This window comes from Cavia porcellus, unplaced genomic scaffold, assembly GCF_034190915.1.
Source record: "Cavia porcellus strain 051 isolate PalLab524CR breed Dunkin Hartley unplaced genomic scaffold, mCavPor4.1 scaffold_33, whole genome shotgun sequence".
Classification (NCBI taxonomy): domain Eukaryota; kingdom Metazoa; phylum Chordata; class Mammalia; order Rodentia; family Caviidae; genus Cavia; species Cavia porcellus.
In genome coordinates, this window is record NW_026947516.1 from 21661691 (window position 1) to 21682525 (window position 20835).

The window sequence follows — 20835 nt, forward strand, 5'->3', positions numbered from 1 at the left end:
AAAACTATGCAAATAATCCCTCTGCTTCATGATTTGCATTTGAATGTGTAGCAGGGTTTTTCAACTGACATTTAGGGCTAGAGTGTTCTTTAGCATGTGGGCTGTCCTATGCAAATGCAAGGTGATAAGCACCATCCCTGGTATCAACAAACTAATGGCCAGCAGCAATCAGACTCCTTCATTGAGTTATGACAACCAAAAATGTTTCCAGACATTTTCAAATGGCCCTTTAAGAACAAGATTACCCTCAGATGAAAAACTTAAGAGGAGACACACTCCATTCTGTCTTTCAGATGTAAGCAGAACTGCTCTAGTCAGAAGAGTAGTGTTTAATGCCTACAATGAAATCGAGGCACACTTATGATCTCCTGAGTGTCTTAGCTTGGAAGGTAATATACCTTCCACCTCTGAGGTAATACACCTCAGTGATTCAACACAAGGTCTTAAGTGTTCTAATGGACAGGGTCAGACTGATGTCCCTCTCCTGATGATCTGAAGCTCAGCTCTTCATTAACATCTTCCTCATTCATATTCATGTTTATTGAGTACTGTCCACATAATCAGCACAGTTCTAAATGTGTATGTGTAGTTGTGTACACACATGTATATGTGTATCTTTTAATCACTGAAAAACAGTATTATAGAAGTATTATTGTCATTTTACAGATGAGGAAACCCAGCTTAGAGAGGTTGACTTCATGCTTACCTAAGAGACAGAGCTAGGGGTTGAGCCCATTTACACCTGACTCTATTCCTTACCACCCTTCTTTAACTCCTCATTTTGTAATGGTGAGGAAGTATGGGTTTGCGGTCATCAAGGTGCCAAGATGTTCTTTTTAGAACTGGTAAGAACATACCCACTAGCTATTAAGATATTGGCACTGTTTTAATAGGTGTTAAAATAAAATTCCATGTGATCCTCACAGATAAGAATGAACCAAAAACCAGGAGGATGAACTGTTAACAGGGGAAATCATTCTATACTGCTCTCTCATGTTCACAGTATTCCACTGAGGACAATTTTCTAAGGAGCTACAAAAAAACTGTATTTAGGTTCAAGAAAATGTGTACAAATATAAGGTGAAAGATCTTTTCCTTGGTCACATCTTCCTTTAATGCTGTCCCCTAGGACAAACAGATCCTCTCTATTCCTCCCAGCCCTCTCAAGCTAACAAGTGACATGTTGAGATAGAGTGGCACCCAGAGCTATAAACCCACCACTCACTCTGTCACAACCAGTATGAGGATATGTAAGAGAGACCCATTCTAATCCTTGCTAAAGTCCAGACACATTACTGACTTCCTGGAATATCATGTGATTCTGTGTGTGCCTCTGGTACAACAACAGTGTAGGAGCAGGGGGTGAATTTGGGGCCTAGTGAGAGAAGCCATAGGAAAGACTGCTATCTTATAGTGGAAAATGTGGACAGAAATATGTCCCCTTCATATAAGCATTCATATCTTTACTAGTTTAAGATCCACGTCTGACATTGGAGAGACTGACAAAAGCCATCTGCTTTACTTTCTTGGCTTCAATTCTATTCCATAAGACCAAGATATGGTTTGCTCATTGATGAGACTGAGCAAAGGTGTCAGATGCACATAATGCTTGTCATTCTAGTTCTCTCACTGGGCCCGGTTACAGAAAGCCCACACTGTGGGCTTTTCTAAGCAGTGCTGAAAGATATAGGCTGCGGTCCAGGAGGCTTCTAGGGAAAACAGGCCTCACTGGCCTGATGGAAGAGGTTCTAAGAGCCTCAAGTCAGCATGGCACTGAGCAGTCTTACTTCAACTTGCTTAACAAGATGGTCACATGGAGGTTCAGTTCACGCCTTAGACTATGAAGTTTTATTCTAAGTAAAACTGGCCCAACCATATGAGCACACACTTATAAATAACTTCTACCTGAGAAATGGCAGTGAATTATTTGAGATAAAATTCAAGAAGTCTATTTATATTCCCCTATCCAAGCCTCTGACCAACAAACAGAGTAATTTAGAAAACATACACACACATACCCCTACTGTCAAATTAGAGAAGAGTTGGCAAGTCAAATTCTTTCTCACAGTGGTGATCAAAACATAGAATACAATCTTTGCAGTTCCCAATCTTACCTACATGTAGGGTTTCCTGCACATCTTGTCTTGCCACTTGCTTATACAAACTTAGCACCCTGCCAGATACCCTGCAAGAGCACAGTATCTTGAACAAGGGAGTGTGGGTCTGGCAGGCCCCATAGATCTCTGGCCAGCTCTACATGTTCTTCTGTGAGCCAAACGAAGTCTAGCAAAGCTATTTTTAAAAATGACCTGAAAATATGTTTCTTGACTAAGAAATTAAACATGAATTGATCAAGGAAACTCATTATATTTTCCACAGAGTTTTATTTTGAAGTACCTTCTCATCTATTTAATCGGTCTTTTGATCACTACAATAACCTAGTGAGGTAAATAGGAAATTGCTACTAATCACAGTTTTGATATGAGATCCAAAGTCCTGGGAGCATAAATGTCTTTCTCCAAAGAGAGGCAAATAGATCAAAGTGCCAGGGATAGCAGCCAAGTCCCCTGTTTTTTATTTTGTTTTTAAGCTCTTCCAACTTCAAGTTTTTCAGGTTCAACAAAAATACAACAAAGGAGAATCACAAGATTTGTTTGGGTGGTAGAAGGCCTTCTTGGAGCATAGGGCAAGATTATATAACCTTCTGAATTTCCATGATTGGCAGAAAATATGAACAAACATCTCTGTCAATACAGTGACAAGAATAACTCTCAGGAGGTTGTCATACTTCTGAATGTGAGCTGACTGCGAAGTGAAACCCCAAAGGACTTTTTCCTTCATGTCCTGGAATCTAGTCCTATTTTTCCCAAAGCCACTTGAATCTAAGCATGATAGACAAAGCACACCAAATGACTGGAAGGGAGAAGCCTGTGGCTTCATTAGCACAGCTAGCCAACATTCTGAATGTAATTATTTACCAGAGAGTAAAAGAAGAGTTACGTGTCAGAAAACCCAGTGGATGTGACCTTATCCCAAGGACCACAATGGGCACTACTAGTAACGAAACAAAAGGACACCATGGTATGTGGCACTGAGAATTCTTGCTGTGGGAATCTTATTTCCTAAATCTAACCATGAGAAAATACATCAATCTAAACTGAAAAATAATCTTCAAAAGTAACTGGCCTATGTGCTTTAAAAACATCAAGATTTTGAAAAAGAAAGGCTAAGGAACTGCACCAAGTCAAAAGAGACTAAACAGACAAGACAACTATAAATACAATGTGAGATCCTTTTTTGGTTGGATCTAGAAACAGGGGAAAAATGCTATAGAGGATCTTAGTGGGACAACTGCCAAGCAATGAATACAGACTATAAATTAAGTAACAATATGGTATTGGAGTGGAATTTTCTGATCCAAATTTTACAATGGGTAGGTAAAAGAATGACTATTTCTAGGGGTAGAAGGGCTTGCCATCTAAAACTTACTATGTGACAGGAGAAATCTGTGCATGAATGCACATTTATGTGAGTATTTATGAAGAGTGAAGGTAAGCCTGAGAATGACAGTGCTGAGGGGATAGGGACAATCAAGGCAAATGTGGCTAAATGTCAACACAGGATGAAAAGCTTACAAAAATTCTTTGCTCTAGTTTTGTAATTCTTTGACAAGGTTGGAACAGTAAAAATAAAAAGGCTCAAATATGTGGTCTAAATTCAAAAAGAGGCTGGGTGTGGTAGTGCATGCCTCTAACCCCAGTACTTGGGAGGCTGAGGCAGGAGGATTACTTGGAGTTCAAGGCCAGCCTGGACTACATAGGGCCGTCAGGACCAGCGTAAACTACATAGTTAAATCCTGTTTCAAAAAAAAAAAAAAACTAGAAAAGACTGATAAGACTAGAATAATATTGGATTGTGAACTTGATGAGGATACAAGTATGCTAGGGTATCATTTAACATTTTCAAATATTCTTTTCAAGAAATATTTCAAGTCAGGCATGGTAGCACATGCTTAATCCCAGTACTCTGGGAGGGTGAGTTAGGAGGATTGCAAGTTTGAGCCCAGCCTGAACAATTTAGTGACAGCAAAAATCTTCCAAAAATAAATAAATAAATAAATAAATAAATAAATAAATAAATAAGAAAGGAGAAAAAGAAAAGATTGATTTTAAAGGAGCTGGGGATGTAGCTCCCTATGAAGGTACTAGGTTCAGTCCCTAGTATAAAAAGGAGGACGGGGGAGGTGAGAGGGAAGAAAGAAAAGGAAAGGGAAAGGGAAAGAAAAGAAAGGAAATGAAAAAGAAAAATTTCAGGTAAGAATATAAAAGTCTATTGGAAAACAATGGTGGTGGCAAAAATAGCAGTTAAATTTCCAGCACAGGGAGCCTGATCTACCACCATAGACACTCATCTATGACAGGGGATAATTACACCATGGATTCACCAGAGAAGCCTATGGCAATGGTGCCTGGTTAAGCAGCAAGCAATTAAGAATTCTTGGCCACCAAAGGAACAGGCTATCTTCCATGGGCCTGCAATTTACAGCAAAGCAGGGGGTATTTACCAGACCTAATTTTTCCCATCATAATGAGTATCTATTATGCTTTCAATGCATTATAAAATACAGCTAAACTTGGTCCTCAATTTAAAAAACAACAACCGTTCTCAGCAAGCAGGCGAGCATCACCAGTTCCAGAGGCCCTGCAGCCTGTGGTAAGTGCCCAGTGCACTCTGCCCCAAGCCCAGATTGTTCAGGACCCTTCAGGCTTCCGGGTACAGTAAACTGGCTAAGTGGGTCTGAGGCATCTACATCTGCCTCCCCATTCCGGCTGCTCTTGGAGAACTGTGGAGTTTCCAGCAAGCAGGCGGGCGCACACTATCCCTGGAGCCCAGCCTATTTGGGACTCTTGCACCGTCTGGGTGCAGAGCAAAGGCTGGGCAGATCTGGCGCACCTGCATCCGCCTACCCGGGTGTCTGGAGGACTGTGGATTTCTCAGCAAGCAGGCGAGCATCGCCAGTTCCAGAGGCCCTGCGGCCTGCGTTAAGTGCCCAGTGCACTCTGCCCCAAGCCCAGACTGTTTGGGACCCTCCAGGCTTCCGGGTGCAGTGAAGTGGCTAAGTGGGCCCCAGGCGCCTACATCCGCCTCCGCATTCCAGCTGGGCTCGAAGAACTGTGGAGTTTCCAGCAAGCAGGCGGGCGCACAGTGTCCCTGGAGCCCAGCTTGTCTGGAACTACAGAGTTCTAAACAGGCAGAAGAGAGCCACTGGTCTAGAGGCCTAGAGGCCTGGGGGAACTGGGTGCCAGAGTCCCAGGAACTGCTAACATAGAAGTGGATTTCCAACAGACCCTGAGCAAGCTTTTGAATAACATTTGAAACACAGAAATATAGGAAAACGACAAAACAAAAGACCAAATACAACCTCAAACCTGCAGCCCATCTCAAGAAACCCTAGGAGCGATGAATATAGAAGAAAATATATGCCATACACCTCAAATATAGGACATAATGGCTACTGAAATAAACAAGCAACTCCAGGAAGCTTTAAATGAATTCAAACTCGAAATAATCTCCCAGGTAAAAGAAGAAATGATAAAAGAAATGAAAGAGATTCTGAATATATCTAAAGAAAACACAGTTAAAAACTTGGAGGAACTAAACAAAAAGAATCCCTAGATAAGCAATATAAGAAACAAACAGAATACATAAAGCAGATGGACAGAGATATACAGGAAATAAAAAAACTCCACTGAAAGCTGTAAAAACCGACTCAATGAAAGTGAAGATAGAATTTCAGACCTTGAAGACAGGATTGCAGCTGGTGAACATGAAAGGAAAGATCTTTTAAAAATAACAAGGAATCAGAAAATAACAATTCAACAACTGCAAGATGATGCAAAGAAAAATAACATAAGATTGATAGGGATTAATGAAAAAGAAGGGGACAGCATAAAGGATGTCAAGAGGATATTTAGAGAAGTAATAGCTGAAAATTTCCCAAGCATGAGATCAGAAACTGACATCAGGTTTAGTGAAGCCTATAGAACTCCAAATAGTCAAAACCAAAATAAAGCTACACCCAGACATATAATAATCACCATCCCAGAAATCCAACACAAGAATAGCTGTCAGAGACAAACGACAGATCACTTATAAAGGAAAACCTATCAGAATCACAGTAGACTTCTCAGCACAAACAATAAAGTCAAGAAGAGCATGGAGTGAAGTATTCCAGATCCTAAAGCAAAATGATTTCCAACCTAGACTGATGTACCCTGCAAAACTATCATTCAAAATTCATGGTGAAATACGATACTTCCTGACAAAGAGCAGCTGAAGAACTGCATGAACACCAAGCCAACCGTGCAAAAAATATTGAGAGACAGTTTAGATACACAAAGGAAAAAACCACTAAGCAAAGCAGATAATTAAACAGAACAGAAAGATAAACATGCAACAGCAGAGAGATAACATGTCAACAATAAACCTGCATATAACAGTTATAACCATTAATGTAAATGGTCTCAATGCACCAATCAAAAGAAACAGACTAGCAGAATGGATCAAGAAACAAAATCCAACCATATGCTGTTTACAAGAAACCCATCTAACCCAGAAGGATACTCACAGACTGAAAGTCAAAGGATGGAAAACAATACTTCATGCAGCAGGAATCCAAAAAAAAGCAGGAGTAGCCATTCTGTTTGGAGACATAGTGAACTTTAAACCAACATTGACCATAAAAGAACAAAGAAGGTCACTACATAATCGTTAGGGGAAAACTGCAAGAGGAAGAGATAACTATCTTAAATATATATGCACCAAACTCCAGAGCACCCAGTTATATAAAACAACTATTAACAGAAATGAAAACTCAAATTATCAGTAACACAATTGTAACAGGAGATCTTGACACGCCATTGACATCAAGGGAGAGATAAACCAGACAGAAAATGAGCAAAGAAATAACAGAAGTGAATCACATCTGTGAACAAATGTACTTGATAGATATATACAGAATGTTACACCCAACAACATCAGAACACACATACTTCACAGCAGTACATGGGTCATTCTCTAAAACAGACCATATATTAGCTCACAGAACATATTTAAACAAATGCAAAAGAGCTGAAATCATCCCTTGCATGTTATTGGATCATAGTGCTGTGAAATTTGAAATTAATGATAAAAGATACTGCAAAAATCCCACAAACACATGGAAACTGAATAACACACTCTTGAGTAATCAGTGGGTCACAGAAGAAATTAAAGAATAAATTAAACAATACCCACAAGAAAATGAAAATGCAGATACAACTTACCGGACTCTGTGGGATGCAATGAAAGCCGTCCTCAGAGGAAAATTTATTGCACTGAGTTCCCACATCAGGAAAACAGAACGAATACAAATAAACAACCTGATGCTACACCTCAAACAGTTAGAAAAAGAAGAGCAAGTCAAGCCCAAAGCCAAAAGAAGGGAGGAAATTCTAAAAATCAGAGCAGAAATCAATGCAATAGAGACTAAGAAAACAATTCAAAGAATCAACAAATCAAAGATTTGGTTCTTTGAAACAATAAATAAAATTGATAAGCCCCTAGCCAACCTTATTTTAAAAAGGGAAGAAAAAGCTCAAATTCATGCAATAAGAAATGAAAAGGTTGAAATTACTACAGACTCTACAGAAATATAGAAGATCATCAACACCTATTTCGAAAACCTCTACTTTCAAAGGTTTGATAACACAGAAGAAATAGACAGATTCTTAGAAACATATGAAGTACCAAAAGCTAGATAAAGAGGATGTAAAACTGCTGAATAACCCAATCTCTATTAATGAAATTGAAAATGTAATTAAGTCCTTACCTACAAAGAAGAGCCCAGGCCCAGATGGATTCACTGCAGAATTCTACAAGAAATACAAAGAAGACCTAATGCCGACACTCCTCAAACTATTCAATGAAATTGAAAGGGAAGCAATCCTTCCTAAGTCATTCCTGGAAGCAAATATTACTCTAGTACCAAAACCTGAGAAAGACCCAACTAAAAAAGAGAACTATAGACCGATCTCCCTGATGAACACAGATGCAAAATCCTCAATAAAATATTGGCAAATAGGATGCAGCACATCATCCAGAACATTATACAAGATGACCAAGTGGGATTCATCCCAGGAATGCAGGGATGGTTCAACATACGTGAACCAATAAATGTAATCCACCATATCAATAAAGCCAAAAGTAAGAATCACATGATCATTTCTATAGATGCAGAAAAAGCCTTCGATAAGGTCCAACATTCATTCATGATAAGAACTTTACAGAAAATTGGAATAGATGATCTTTACCTCAATATAATAAAAGCCATTTATGACAAACCAACAGCCAGCATTATACTAAATGGCCAAAAATTGAAAGCCTTTACTTTAAAATCAAGCACAAGACAAGGATGTCCTTTATCACCACTCCTATTTAATATAGTACTGGAAGTTCTAGCCAGAGCAATTAGACAAGAGAGAGAAATAAAAGGGGTAAAGATAGGAAAAGAAGAAGTTAAATTATCATTGTTTGCAGATCACATGATACTCTACATAGAAGACCCCCTAAACTCCATTGAAAGACTCTCAGATATAATAAATTCAGTAATGTAGCTGGATACAAAATCAATATTCAGAAATCAATAGCATTCCTATACACTAACAACAAAATCACAGAGAGGGAAATAAGAGAAACCACACTCTTCACACTAGCAAGTGAAAAAATGAAATATTTAGGAATTACTCTTACGAAAGAAGTGAAAGACCTATACAGGGAAAATTATAATACACTGAAAAAAGAAATTGAAGATGATCTCAGAAAATGGAAAGACATCCCTTGCTCATAGATAGGAAGAACAAACATGAAAATGGCCATTCTCCCAAAACTGTTATACAGATTCAATGAAATCCCAATAAAAATACCATCATCATGCCTTATAAATCTAGAGAAATCACTCCTAAAATTCATATGAAACCAGAAGAGACCTAGAATAGCAAAGGCAATTCTAAGCAGCAAAGGCAAGGCAGGAGGCATTACAATCCCTGACTTGAAGTTATACTACAAAGCAACAGTAGTAAAATCAACATGGTACAATCAAAACAGAGACGAAGATCAATGGAATAGATTAGAAGATACAATCGCAACTACAAACACACTCAACCACCTTATATTTGATAAAGGTGCCAAGCAGGTTCACTGGAAGAATGATAATCTCTTTAATAAATGGTTTTGGAAAAACTGGTTCTCCAATTGCTGAATACTAAAGCTAGACCCATGCCTATCACCATATACTAAATTAAAATCTAAATGGATCAAAGATCTGAATATTAAAACAGAAACACTAAATCTATTGGAAGACAAATTGGGTAGAAATTTTTAAGACATAGGGGTAGGTAGAGAATTCATGAACAAGACTCAAACCACACGGGAAATACTCCCCAGAATCAATAACTCTGACCACCTCTTATTAAAAAGTTTCTGCATGTCAAAAGAAATCTCCAGCATAGTGAAAAGAAAACCCACAAACTGGGAAAAGATCTTAGTGAACTCCCCCTTAGATAAGGGACTTTTGACTAAAACATATAAAGAATTTAAAAAACTCAGACCCCCAAAATTCAAAGATCCAATCCAAAAATGGGCATCTGAGATGAATACGCAATTCTCAGATGAAGAAATACAAATGGCAAATAAATACATGAAAAAATGTTCATCATCATTGGTCATTAGAGAAACGCAAATTAAAATCCCACTGAGGGGGCTGGGGATTTAGCTCAGCGGCATAAGCGCCTGCCTTGTAAGCACGAAGTCGTGAGTTCAATCCCTGGTACCGATAAAAAAGGAAAAAGACAAAAAAAAAAAAACCACACTGAGATTCTATCTCACTCCTGAAACAATGGCCAGGATCAAGAAAACCAACAACAACAAATGCTGGAGAGGCTGTAGGGAAAAACGAACTCTCCTACACTGTTGGTGGGAGTGTAGACTGGTACAACCTTTCTGGAGATTTCTCAAAAAACTGGGATTGGACGTCCCATTTGTTCCAGCTATTCCACTTCTAGGCATATTCCCAGAAGAACCGAAAGCATCATACCACAGTGATATATGTGCACCTATGTTTATAGCAGCACAATTTGTAATCGCCAGATCTTGGAAACAACCCAAGTGTCCATCAACTGAGGAATGGATAAAAAAGTTGTGGTATTTCTATACAATGGAGTATTACTCAGCTATAAAGAAGGATCACATTGAGATATTTATCAATAAATGGGCGCAGCCTGAGACCATACTCATTAGTGAAATAAATCAATCTCGCATGTGTGAATACCGAATAGTTTCCCTAATGTAAGTAATGATTCAAATATATAAAAGTATGTGGTAATCATGATTCCACATTATGTGGCCTTGAAGCCTTATAAAGTTTTCACTTATTAATTGGAATGGCTTTATTCTGGGCTGCTTGATATGGAAATATTTGAAGCTATAGTATATGAAGTTATATTCAAATATTTCAAGGAAAAATACACTATGGTATCTACTATTAAGTCGGGTTATTTGGTGGTGAAGCACTAGGTTGCTGAAACAGTCATGCTTTGACCTGTATTGTTATGTTGTTGTGTCCTCTTTTATCTCAATCTCTCCTTTATTCATTAAAAAGTTATTTAGTTATTTTTATGATTTTTTAATTAAGGGAAAAATAAAAAAAATTAGCAGGATATATAATAGTAACTTTTTTGATTTCCTATTAACTTGATCTGAAGTCCTGTAATACTTCCACTATCTTGTTTTGATTGATTAGACTCTGTTCCATTCTGTATGATAGTATCAAGTTTGAGGGTACAGGCAACTACTTTGAAGGCAATAAGATTCACTATGATGCCCATTCTGGTTTGACTATTGTCTCCTTTGGAACTCCTGTAATGTTTACAATGTTTAGGTTTTATTGGTCTTGTTCTCTACTGTTTTGTTCAACTTTATAATACCTAATGAGATAGACAATTCTTTTTAAGGAAGCAAGAGGCATTATGGTAACCATTGTTGATAACCTTGTACTCTGTTTTTACATCATGTGCTATGTCTATCCTTGGTTTTGACTGACAGCTTTGTTTTGCCATATTTGACTTTATTCTCTTCCAAAAAAAAAAGTAATAAGAACTAAGGAGTAATAAAACCCAAAATGTGTAAATTTTGTTGTAAAAAAGAGAGGGAAAAAAGTGCTCTAAAGGATACAACTGCAAGTGTGTTTAGGGGTGTTAAATAACTGACCATATTAATGTTTTTGGTTGGATCATTGAACAAAACTGTTCGCAGTCTCACTGTTCGAATGTCCACTTTGTATGCTTTGATACTGTGACTTGAGCAATTATCTCTAAGATGATAATGTGTAATCTATTAACTGGTGATTTCTTCCTGGTTTTTTTTTTTTTTGTAGTTCTGTATTACTTGTACCCTTACACTGCTTTGTTTTGTTTTGTTTTTTCTTTTTCCTTTTGAATAAAATTTAAAAAAAAGAAAAAATAAATAAAAAAATAAAAACCAGCTATGAACTATCTGTAGAAGTAATTATTTTGAGCAAAATAAAATTTTAAAATTTTAAATAAAATTTAAAAAAAAGAAAAAAATAAATAAAAAAATAAAACATCAGCTATGAACTATCTGTAGAAGTAATTATATTGAGCAAAATACTATTTTTCAAAGATGGCCACCATCAAATCTCCCATCCCACATGATCTTATGAATTTATTTCTCCAATCTACTGAGTGTGGGTTGGCCTAACTGCTTTGACCAATAGCATGTATCAGAGAACTAATGCAATATCAATTCAAGGCATGATCCTTAAATGGCCTGGCCATGAACTTTCCAACACTGGTAGACGCTCATGTTTGGGGATACATCCTCTTCAAACCTTGATTCCATGCTGTGAGATAATGAAGCCATATGGGGAGGCTACCTACAGCACTCTGGTTGATATGCTTAGCTAAGCTCCCAGGAAACAGCCAGCTTTTCTGAATGCCAAGTAAATAGGCCTTCTTAAACCTCCAGTCATCGGGTCCTAGGTAACTGTAGCCTGGCTGACACTGTACTACAACTGCAAAGAAGACCCCAGTTGAAAGCTCTCCACTGACAGTTTATTAACTCACAGAACAACTGCACAGAAGACCCAGACAGAGAACCTCTGGTAAACTCAAGTCATAGGACTATGACAATTAATAATAAAATACTGTTTAGGTTGCTAAATTTTGGACAGTTTGTTACAGCAGCAATAGGTAACAGAAACATTACCTGTAATAATGACCAAACTGACTTAGACTTTATTTGTAAGTGTGTAAGGTCATAACAGGACATTTTACACTAAAAAAACCTAGAAATACAGGCAGCATCAATACTCAGGCAGAGATAGGTTGGGTAAATCCACGTAGCCAAATTTGATTTCTACTCTGTAGGCTACAGGAACAAAACTATGCTTCATCTATGTCTTTCAGAGTATTGCTGAACCTAGTTTTCTAAAACCCACAAAAGTACCTAACAATACAATGAAAATAAATGCTTCAAAGAGCAATGCTATTAATATGCACAGGTACCCAACTGTGGCTTAATTTGTTGGAGATCAGGGAGGAAGAAAACAACGTACTATCAGAGGTTAGAAGGTCACAGGAAAAGGGATCATTAATTACATGACTCATTTGAGCTTCTGTACAGGAGTTCTAACAGACTAACTAAGCATCATTTTGGAGCCACATCATTTAAAAAATCACATTACGTGGTCTGCACTGAGGGGATGTCAAAAATAAATGGAGTCTATTGTGTGTGCCACCTTAAATATCAAGTAAGTGGTTTTATCTTTCTTCCACATTGACCATAGAAAAGAATAGTTATAAAATGTGTAAGGTATAAAGAATGATATAATAAATGCCTATATACCTACCACCTAATCAAAAAGAGAGATACTTTGATTATTCTGGAATCTCCTGTGTGCCCCTCCATGACCCAAACCCTCCCCACTCTTTACTCGGAAGCCATAATCACTCTGCAATTTATGCTTGACATCTTATTTCTTTTTAAGAAATTCATTTTGCCACATTGACATTCTTAAAAACACATTGTTTAGGCTTGCCCAATTGGGAACTCAAAATTGGTGAAATTATACTGTTAACATTTTTCAACTTGCATTTTCTTCCTATGAGCAGATATAGCCCATTGTTTTTCATTGCTGTACAGTTTGGCTGGATTTTCAGAACTGACTTATACTCTCTAACCTGGTCCATATTCACTGTAGTTCAGCCACTAATTTTCACCAAGTGGAAAATAAACTTTCAAGTCAGGAAGTACTTGCTTCTTAGACCTCTCAACTCCATATAGGTTAAGCATCTCAAAGCTGAACACCTAAATGCTCCAAAATTCAAAAAGGTTGCAGTGTCATGTTTGTACTCAAAAAGTTTCAGATTTCATAAATCAGAGACGTGGAAACATCACATTGCCTCCTTGATGTGAGAAACTGAAAGAGTAAATAAGGACCAAAAAGTACAATAGATACTATGAATTAGGAAGAAATTGTTCAAAATGGAAGAGGGACTAGGGTATGGGAAGGGGGTTAAGGAAGGGAAAAGGGAAAAGTGATTTTAAAAAGGACAAAATAGAAACCAAGCTTTGTAAATAGGGAGGGGAAGAAAAGGTACAGAGAAGAAAGGGGACTGAGAAAAAAGAGGAATTGAAATATATCATGTACAGGTATAAATTCCTTATGATGAATATGATCATTATGTATATCTACAACGTACCAATAAACTTAATTTTAAAGAAAGTTTCAGATTTCACACTATCAGAACAGGGATCTTCAACTATTACTCTATGTAAACATTCCTAAATCTGAAAAAATTACAAAACGTGAGACATTTCTGGTCTCAAGCAGCCTGAATGGACTAAGACAGATGCACAATGAGCACCTGCTGATTAACAAGAAATCAAGACAGTCTCCACCCTAAGGCAGTGTAGCAAGAGATGGACCAGTGAACATAAAATGCTGATACAGCACAATGTGGCACGCATCAATGCAGCCTTCCCTCTCAATTCATGCAGGACTCTGCTCAAACGTCACCTCCTCAAACATCACCTCCTTTCCTGACCCTTTACCTAGCTACTTCCCATCCTCTGTTATCTGCTCTGTTCTAATTTTTCAGCATGACATTTATACTACCTGATGTTGCACTTGTTGTTTACTGTCACACAAGCTCCATAGAGGCAGGGACATATGCCATATTCATCATTGTATTCTTTTTTTTTTTGTCTTTCTGTTTTTATCGGTACCAGGGATGGAACTCATGACTGCCTGCTTGCAAGGCAGGGGTTTATGCCACTGAGCTAAATCCCCAGACCCTATCATTGTATTCTTATCCCAGAAGAGTGCTGCATATACAGCAGGTGACATACAAGTATTTTTGAGGGAATAAACACTGGAGATAAGGATGTGATACTATGTGAGCAGAGAAAAAGGAGGCAAACTCAGTTTGGGCTGGTTCTAGAGTGTGTGCCAACTGAGCTGAGGCCTGGAGAATGCCAGCCCTTTGTACTGTTCTCCACCATGTACCTGGCTCCTTCCCACCTCACTTTAGGTTTTTTAAAGTGAAGGCTGTTCTATTCATTTTGGAATTCTCTGAGGCATTTGGAACAGCAACTTGCATTCAGTTATATTGCAAATATTTGAAGAATCCACTATGTGCCTATCATTTTAGAGAGTAAAATAGTGTTTTCTCTAAATTGAACTGCATAGAAAGTCTTGGATTCTATTCCAGTCTCTTTGACTGTAGAAGGCTTTTGGATAAAATAGTTACAGAAATACAATCTTTAAGATTTTCAACTTCAAAGAAAACAGCCCAGAGCCAATTGTGATCCTGCCTCCAAGAACTTAATTCTGGTTTCTACAGAAGGCAAGAATTCCCTTGTTTATCTAGTGAAATTTACAGAAACAATGATAAAACTTGCAAGTTATTATCTGTGTAGACATAACTAGTCAATATCAGGGAAAAGAGAAAATAAAAGCTGGAAAAGTTGCAGTTTTCTATTAATGTAAATATCTCAAAGGCATACCAGAATAGGGGTATGTGTACAAAAGCTGAAAAGGCTCAGAAATAATACCATATTAGGCATTACTAACTACTAAGTCCTGGCCTTGAAGACAAAAGATGAAACCATCACTTAAATGCCTTCCTGGGCAACAAGGTAATTGTACTTCTAGAGGAAAGTCAGTGTTAGTGATACACCTTACTGTTTAGATGGTAACTATAAGGAGATTAGAAAAATAAGACAAAATATTAGTCAAATCATCCCAAGATATCATTTTAAATAAATATATTATTTTAGAGACAATGAGAAGATGAGAGTAAAGAGCTAACATAATTATTTCAACAATGTTGCAAGAGAGGAATCCCATAACCACAGACAAGCAAAACTATCATAGTAAGGATGCCAGGAACTACAAAAACAAATAAAAATTTTAATACATGTTATTAATTCACTTATTCGCCATGGAAGGGCACTCCTTATAGGGGGCAGAAACGCCAGTAACAGGTATCACTATGCCTATAAAAACCACAGTGACCTCTGATAAAACCCTGAACATTCTGTTAGAATAAAACATTAGAAATAATAGCTGGTATCATCTTGAACTATTTTTAAAAAATTCCCAAGTGTTCGTTAAATTTATCTTACATTCTCTGAACTAAACTGATGCACCAAACATGATTTATTGTATATGATCCACAGTATATAAAAAAAACTTTGCTGTTTTCTCAAAATAATTAAATTCTACTTTACATCTTCACTACTTCTAAAGATATTTCCACTGTGCACCTGGATTGAGTTATTCTTGTCATTTACTTCTGGTACTAGGGATTGAACTCAATGCCCTCTCATTGAAATACATCTCTAAGTTGCTAAATTGCCCAAATGGACATGAATTTGTGATCCTCCTCAGACCTCCCAGAGTTCTGGGAATACAGGTGTATGCAATCATGTCCAGCTTTACCACTAGTAAAAAATCTTCAGGGTTTAAGATAGAGGCCCCAGAGCTATTGTAAATTTGCTTTTTGTTAGGTTGTATCCTTCCTAAGAAAAGATTTGGCTTATTAAAAAAACATTATTACTGATCATGGCTGACAGGTTATTATTGTCTCCCTGCTAAAGAGACAAACAATGACCCATTATTTATCCAAAAGATACAGTCAATGTCAGAATTTCTCCTGCTCACCAATTCTGCTTGCTCATGGCTTACAGGGAACCAGGAGTTACAATTTTGGATGGCACCAAGCCCAAACAAACTAGCTCTCAATCATGAGACAAGAAATCTGGCAAAAAGGAGAGATGCTTACTTGGATATCACAGGAGAAGATGACCTCTTAGAAATGACTCCAGGAAGCTCACATCTTCTCAGTGGGGATCCAAGGCTCCCAGCAGGAATAGAAGTTGTCACTCGTTGTCCCCTCTTCACTTTCTCCATCTGTAGGGCAAACAGAATAGGGTAGTCACAGCCCATGACTGGTGGTACTACTATAATTTCTAACAAGTCCCAGATGGAAGTGATATACAGCTTTAAGAGGGATCAAGACAAAGCTATAAAGTTTCACATGATGGGAAAATTTGTACAGAGACACCATGGAGTCACCACATTTAGGGCATCTAGCAAAAACAGTAACAATTTTTCATTATTCTCTTCCTTGTTATATTACCCGAAACTAACAACAGGATTATAGTAATGGACATAAGGGAACTGGAAAGAATACAAAGATACATGCTCACTACAAAATATAACAGGTATGTAAGAATGTGGTTATAACACTCAAGGCAGCAAGCTGTGGACCATGATAGCACAATGGCACATATTAATTGATATCCGTCTTTAAAGGTAGAGGTTAAAGGGGACTGTAACCCATCCACTTTTCTATCAGCAGAAGGGAGAAGGGAACAGACATCAGTGTCTGGCCTGCAAAAAGTGCTCCACAAGAATAAGTTCTCTTCTTTCCTTATTACACTTTTCTGTAACAAATTCTCATTTGGACCCCACATCCACAAATTTTAGCCTCTTTCCATAATAATTCATCCTACAGAAAAATCCAAGATTTAGAAACATGTCTTTTAAGACTCTCAGGGCCACAGCAAATATGAACAGAAAGTATGTTATAGAATGCCCATCAGAGCTGGAGATACAGCTTGGTGTTAGAGTGCTTCCCTAGAATTAGTGAGGCTCTGGGTTTTATGCCCCTGTCATGGTTTATGTCTGTGTCCCCCAGGCCTCATGAGTTTGCACTGTTCATTTGTGATGGTTCATTGTATAGTGCTTGGATTGATAGAGTCAGTGCTCCACCCACATAGGGGTGGAGCCAGGATGTGATGTAATGGCAGGAAGAAGATGTGTCTTGCTTTTTGCTGGTTCCTGTTTGCTGTTGGCGGCCGCCATGAACTGCGGCCCAGCCATGCCTGCCTGCCTTGGAGCCAAATGAGTATGGACTGAAACCTCCAAAAACTGTAAGAAATAAATCTTTCCTTTCCCAACTTGGGCTTCAGGTATTTTGTCTCGGCAACGAGTAAAAAGTAACTAAGACAGCCCCCCAAAAAGCCCAATAGTAAATTAATGTAGTTTTAAGGTAAGTTCACATATTAATTGATATCCCTTCAAAGGTAAAGGTTAAAATCCTCTCTGAGAGTAGACTGATCTTAGTAACTTAGTTTTTGATGAATAGTATGTGGCACAAGAGACAAGCTGGGTGTAAAAGGCATTGCAGTTTTCCTCTTGTGCTCTCTTTTGAATTGCTTACCCTGGAAGAAGCCACCTGTTGTGTTATGTGGATACTCAAGCAGCTTCAGAGAGCTCTCCATAACAAGGAGTTGAGGCTTCTTGGCAATAATATATGATGAATGACTCAGAAGAGGTCCAATCCAGCTTTCAGATATAGTAGCCCTACCTAGCATCTTGATTACATCCTCATGTGATACCCAGTATCAGAACCATTTAGCTAACACTGAATTTCAGATCTAAAAACCCCATGAGATAAGAAATATTTGTTTTAAGCTGGCAAGGTTTGGAGTAATTTACTTTGTAGCAAATGATAAAATAAGTAGTATGGCATATATAATTTCTAAATAAATACACAAAATTGGTTGTACCTGTTCAATACGTATTTTACTGATAGTATCAGTAATGACATCAAAAATATTTTAAGGCTACTGTTATGGGTGGTGGTTGACCTTAGAACTTCAGTTTTAGTTATCTAAATAGGAAAGACTTTCCCAGAATCTGATATTCCTAAAGAAGCAGAGCAAAGACACTTAAAACCCTCCATCTGACTCCTGTCCTTTGGAGGGCAGGATATAATAAAGATGTCATTAGGAAATTTCTAAAAGCACTAAGATTTAAGGGTATGCAAAAAGTTAAATGATTTGTAAAGGTTGGGTAAAATTTTAAACTAAATCTGCCCCTTGAGCAGTCACTGGAGACTGACACAAATGTAGACCCCAGGTCAAGTGCAGGAAGTAATCACAGTCCACAGAAGTGAATGGGTTTAAACCTACCGGAGAGGCCTCTGCTCCTACGGGGGCTCCTTTCTCAGCATCTCCTACACCAGATGTAAGTGTTGCCTTCTTCCTCTCAATGGTTCTTGTGGGAGAAGACTTGAACGAAGATTTAAGGGAACCAGCAGGAGCTGCATAAAGACAGGCATGGATACTAGAGAGTTACAGTACAACAGCCAAAGAAGACAGGAATTGCAGATGGAAAAAGCAGGTAGACAGGAAGCTGGAAATAACACCAGATTTCTAGTAAAATTTAACACAGACATCCATTTTTAAATTACTTTTTCTATTGTTGGATAGATAAAAAGACTCCCAGACTCAAGAGTCCAGCTCACTTCGTAAGTTAAGAGTCTGTGCTCTGGAGTTGGACAGATCTTACACTGCCACCTAATAGCAGGATCACCTTAGACAAGTCACTTAACTTCTCTAAATCTCAATTTCCTTATACAGTTAACCCAGGTGACATGACCACTGTCCTTGAAAGAGCCTGTTTACAAGGTTGGTCAAGATTTCAGGAAGGTTCTCGCTATTAACTGGTGAATACTTAAAACTGATTCTATACATAATGCTATACATTTAGGTGCCTGGAACTTGGTGTGTGGCTGGCAGGGGGTGCCTAACATGACCACCTCAGTCAAAACTCTTGAGTGCTGTCTCTAAAGAAAGTTCTGAGATGTCAATATTTCACACTGACATATCAAGTATCACACACTGTCATACTTTCTGGGGGTACTAAGTACATTCTGTGTGACTCATTAAGAGAGGACCCTTGAAAACTTATGCTTGGTTTTCTTTGCATTTCTTTCCATGCACCTCTTCCCTTTGCTACTTGTGTGCATCTTACTGTAGTAAAACATAATCATGAGTACAACTATGCTGAATCCTCTGAGTACTCCTTTCTCCTGGTGAATCATCAAACCCAGGAGAGGTCTAGGCAGCCTCATAATTTGGAATCACTAGAATGACCCTTATTCACTGAAATGTGGTAAAAGAATTGCTTGAGAAAAGGCAGGAAAAAGGGGCAAAGGATGATGAACGTATGCTGTATGGGTAACTATGCAATCATTAATGGTATGAATCAGCAGCCAAGTTGCTGTCTGTTTTGAGGGGTGAAAGTTGCCTATGGAATCTGAAGATAACCATGACAGAGGTGGCTTGACGGATCCCCTGGGTGCTTTTGGCTGTGCTAAAAGTGGAGGAAAATGTGCAACTGAGGTATCCCTTTAGGTTTGTTTGCTCTTTCAAGTGGAAGTCAGAAACAACCTTCTTGATTTTTTTTTTTTTTTGGTACTGGAAATCGAACTTAGGACCTTGCGCATGCCAGGCAGGTGCTTATGCTGCTGAGTTACATCCCTGGCAACCTTTCTCTTTTTTGTAATCAGTAGAAGGAGTAAGTCTCTGTAACTGGGGATTTTTATCTAATGGAGATGCTGCAAAAGGGGAGATGTGAAAATATTTTCTCAGTCATCCCTGTTCTCATCCCTATTGAAGACAAAATCATGTTTATAATTATTTAGGTATTGGGGCTTGAATCCAGGGCCTTCACACTGAACTACATTCCCAGTCCAGACAGAGATACACAGTACTTTGGAGTTTTAAAAATCAACTTATACAAATATAGAACATTTTTCCAAGGGGGGTCCTACTCTGGAAACATCCTAGATAATGCTGGACCATCTGGGTGTCACACAAGTACTGACAGGGATTGTTCTCTAATGGGACCATTCAAAAATCAAGCTGCTCCTTGGCTCTATATTTCTGATGCAGAGCCTGATGCATTCCCAATTTGTGATCCTGTAAAAAGCTGCAGGTTGGGGAAGGTTGGCAATGTGATCCTTTAGCTACTCCTGACAAACTGCACTCCATCCCTTCTAGAGGATGTGTCACTGCTGTTGTTTTGTGTTTGATTTTCCAACATAGTTTCAGTTTATAACAATGGACTGACAACCTGACTCCACTCACCTCTGTAAAATAACTTGTTAAATACAGTTATAAAGGGAAGGTACTGATCTTTTTTAGACTGCTCACTGGATAAACGACCAAGAAAAAAAGGATCAAAGGTGATATAAACCTACTTTAAAAATTTAGGATTTTGTCCTAATGCTTAAACATGTGTCTTTTTGATTGAGTTGAAAAAAAGGACTTTTTTAGCCAGGTGCTGTGGTGCATGCTTATGATCCCAGGATTTTGGGAGGCTGAGGTTGGAGAATCCCAAGTTTGAGTCCAACCTTGGTA

The 20835-nt window shown here is 38.1% G+C and overlaps 1 protein-coding gene across 10 annotated transcripts in view; it reads right to left on the bottom strand.

Moving 5' to 3' along the window:
* Map7d2 (MAP7 domain containing 2) overlaps window positions 1-20835 on the bottom strand; it is a 135879-nt gene that overhangs the window by 34539 nt on the left and 80505 nt on the right. For all 10 annotated transcript variants that reach the window (XM_063243093.1, XM_063243092.1, XM_063243089.1 and 7 more), the window contains 2 exons: window positions 18601-18731; window positions 16404-16531 (listed from right to left, as the gene is read on the bottom strand). In XM_063243093.1, coding sequence (XP_063099163.1) covers window positions 16404-16531; window positions 18601-18731 — 259 coding nt within the window. The remainder of the gene's footprint in view (window positions 1-16403; window positions 16532-18600; window positions 18732-20835) is intronic.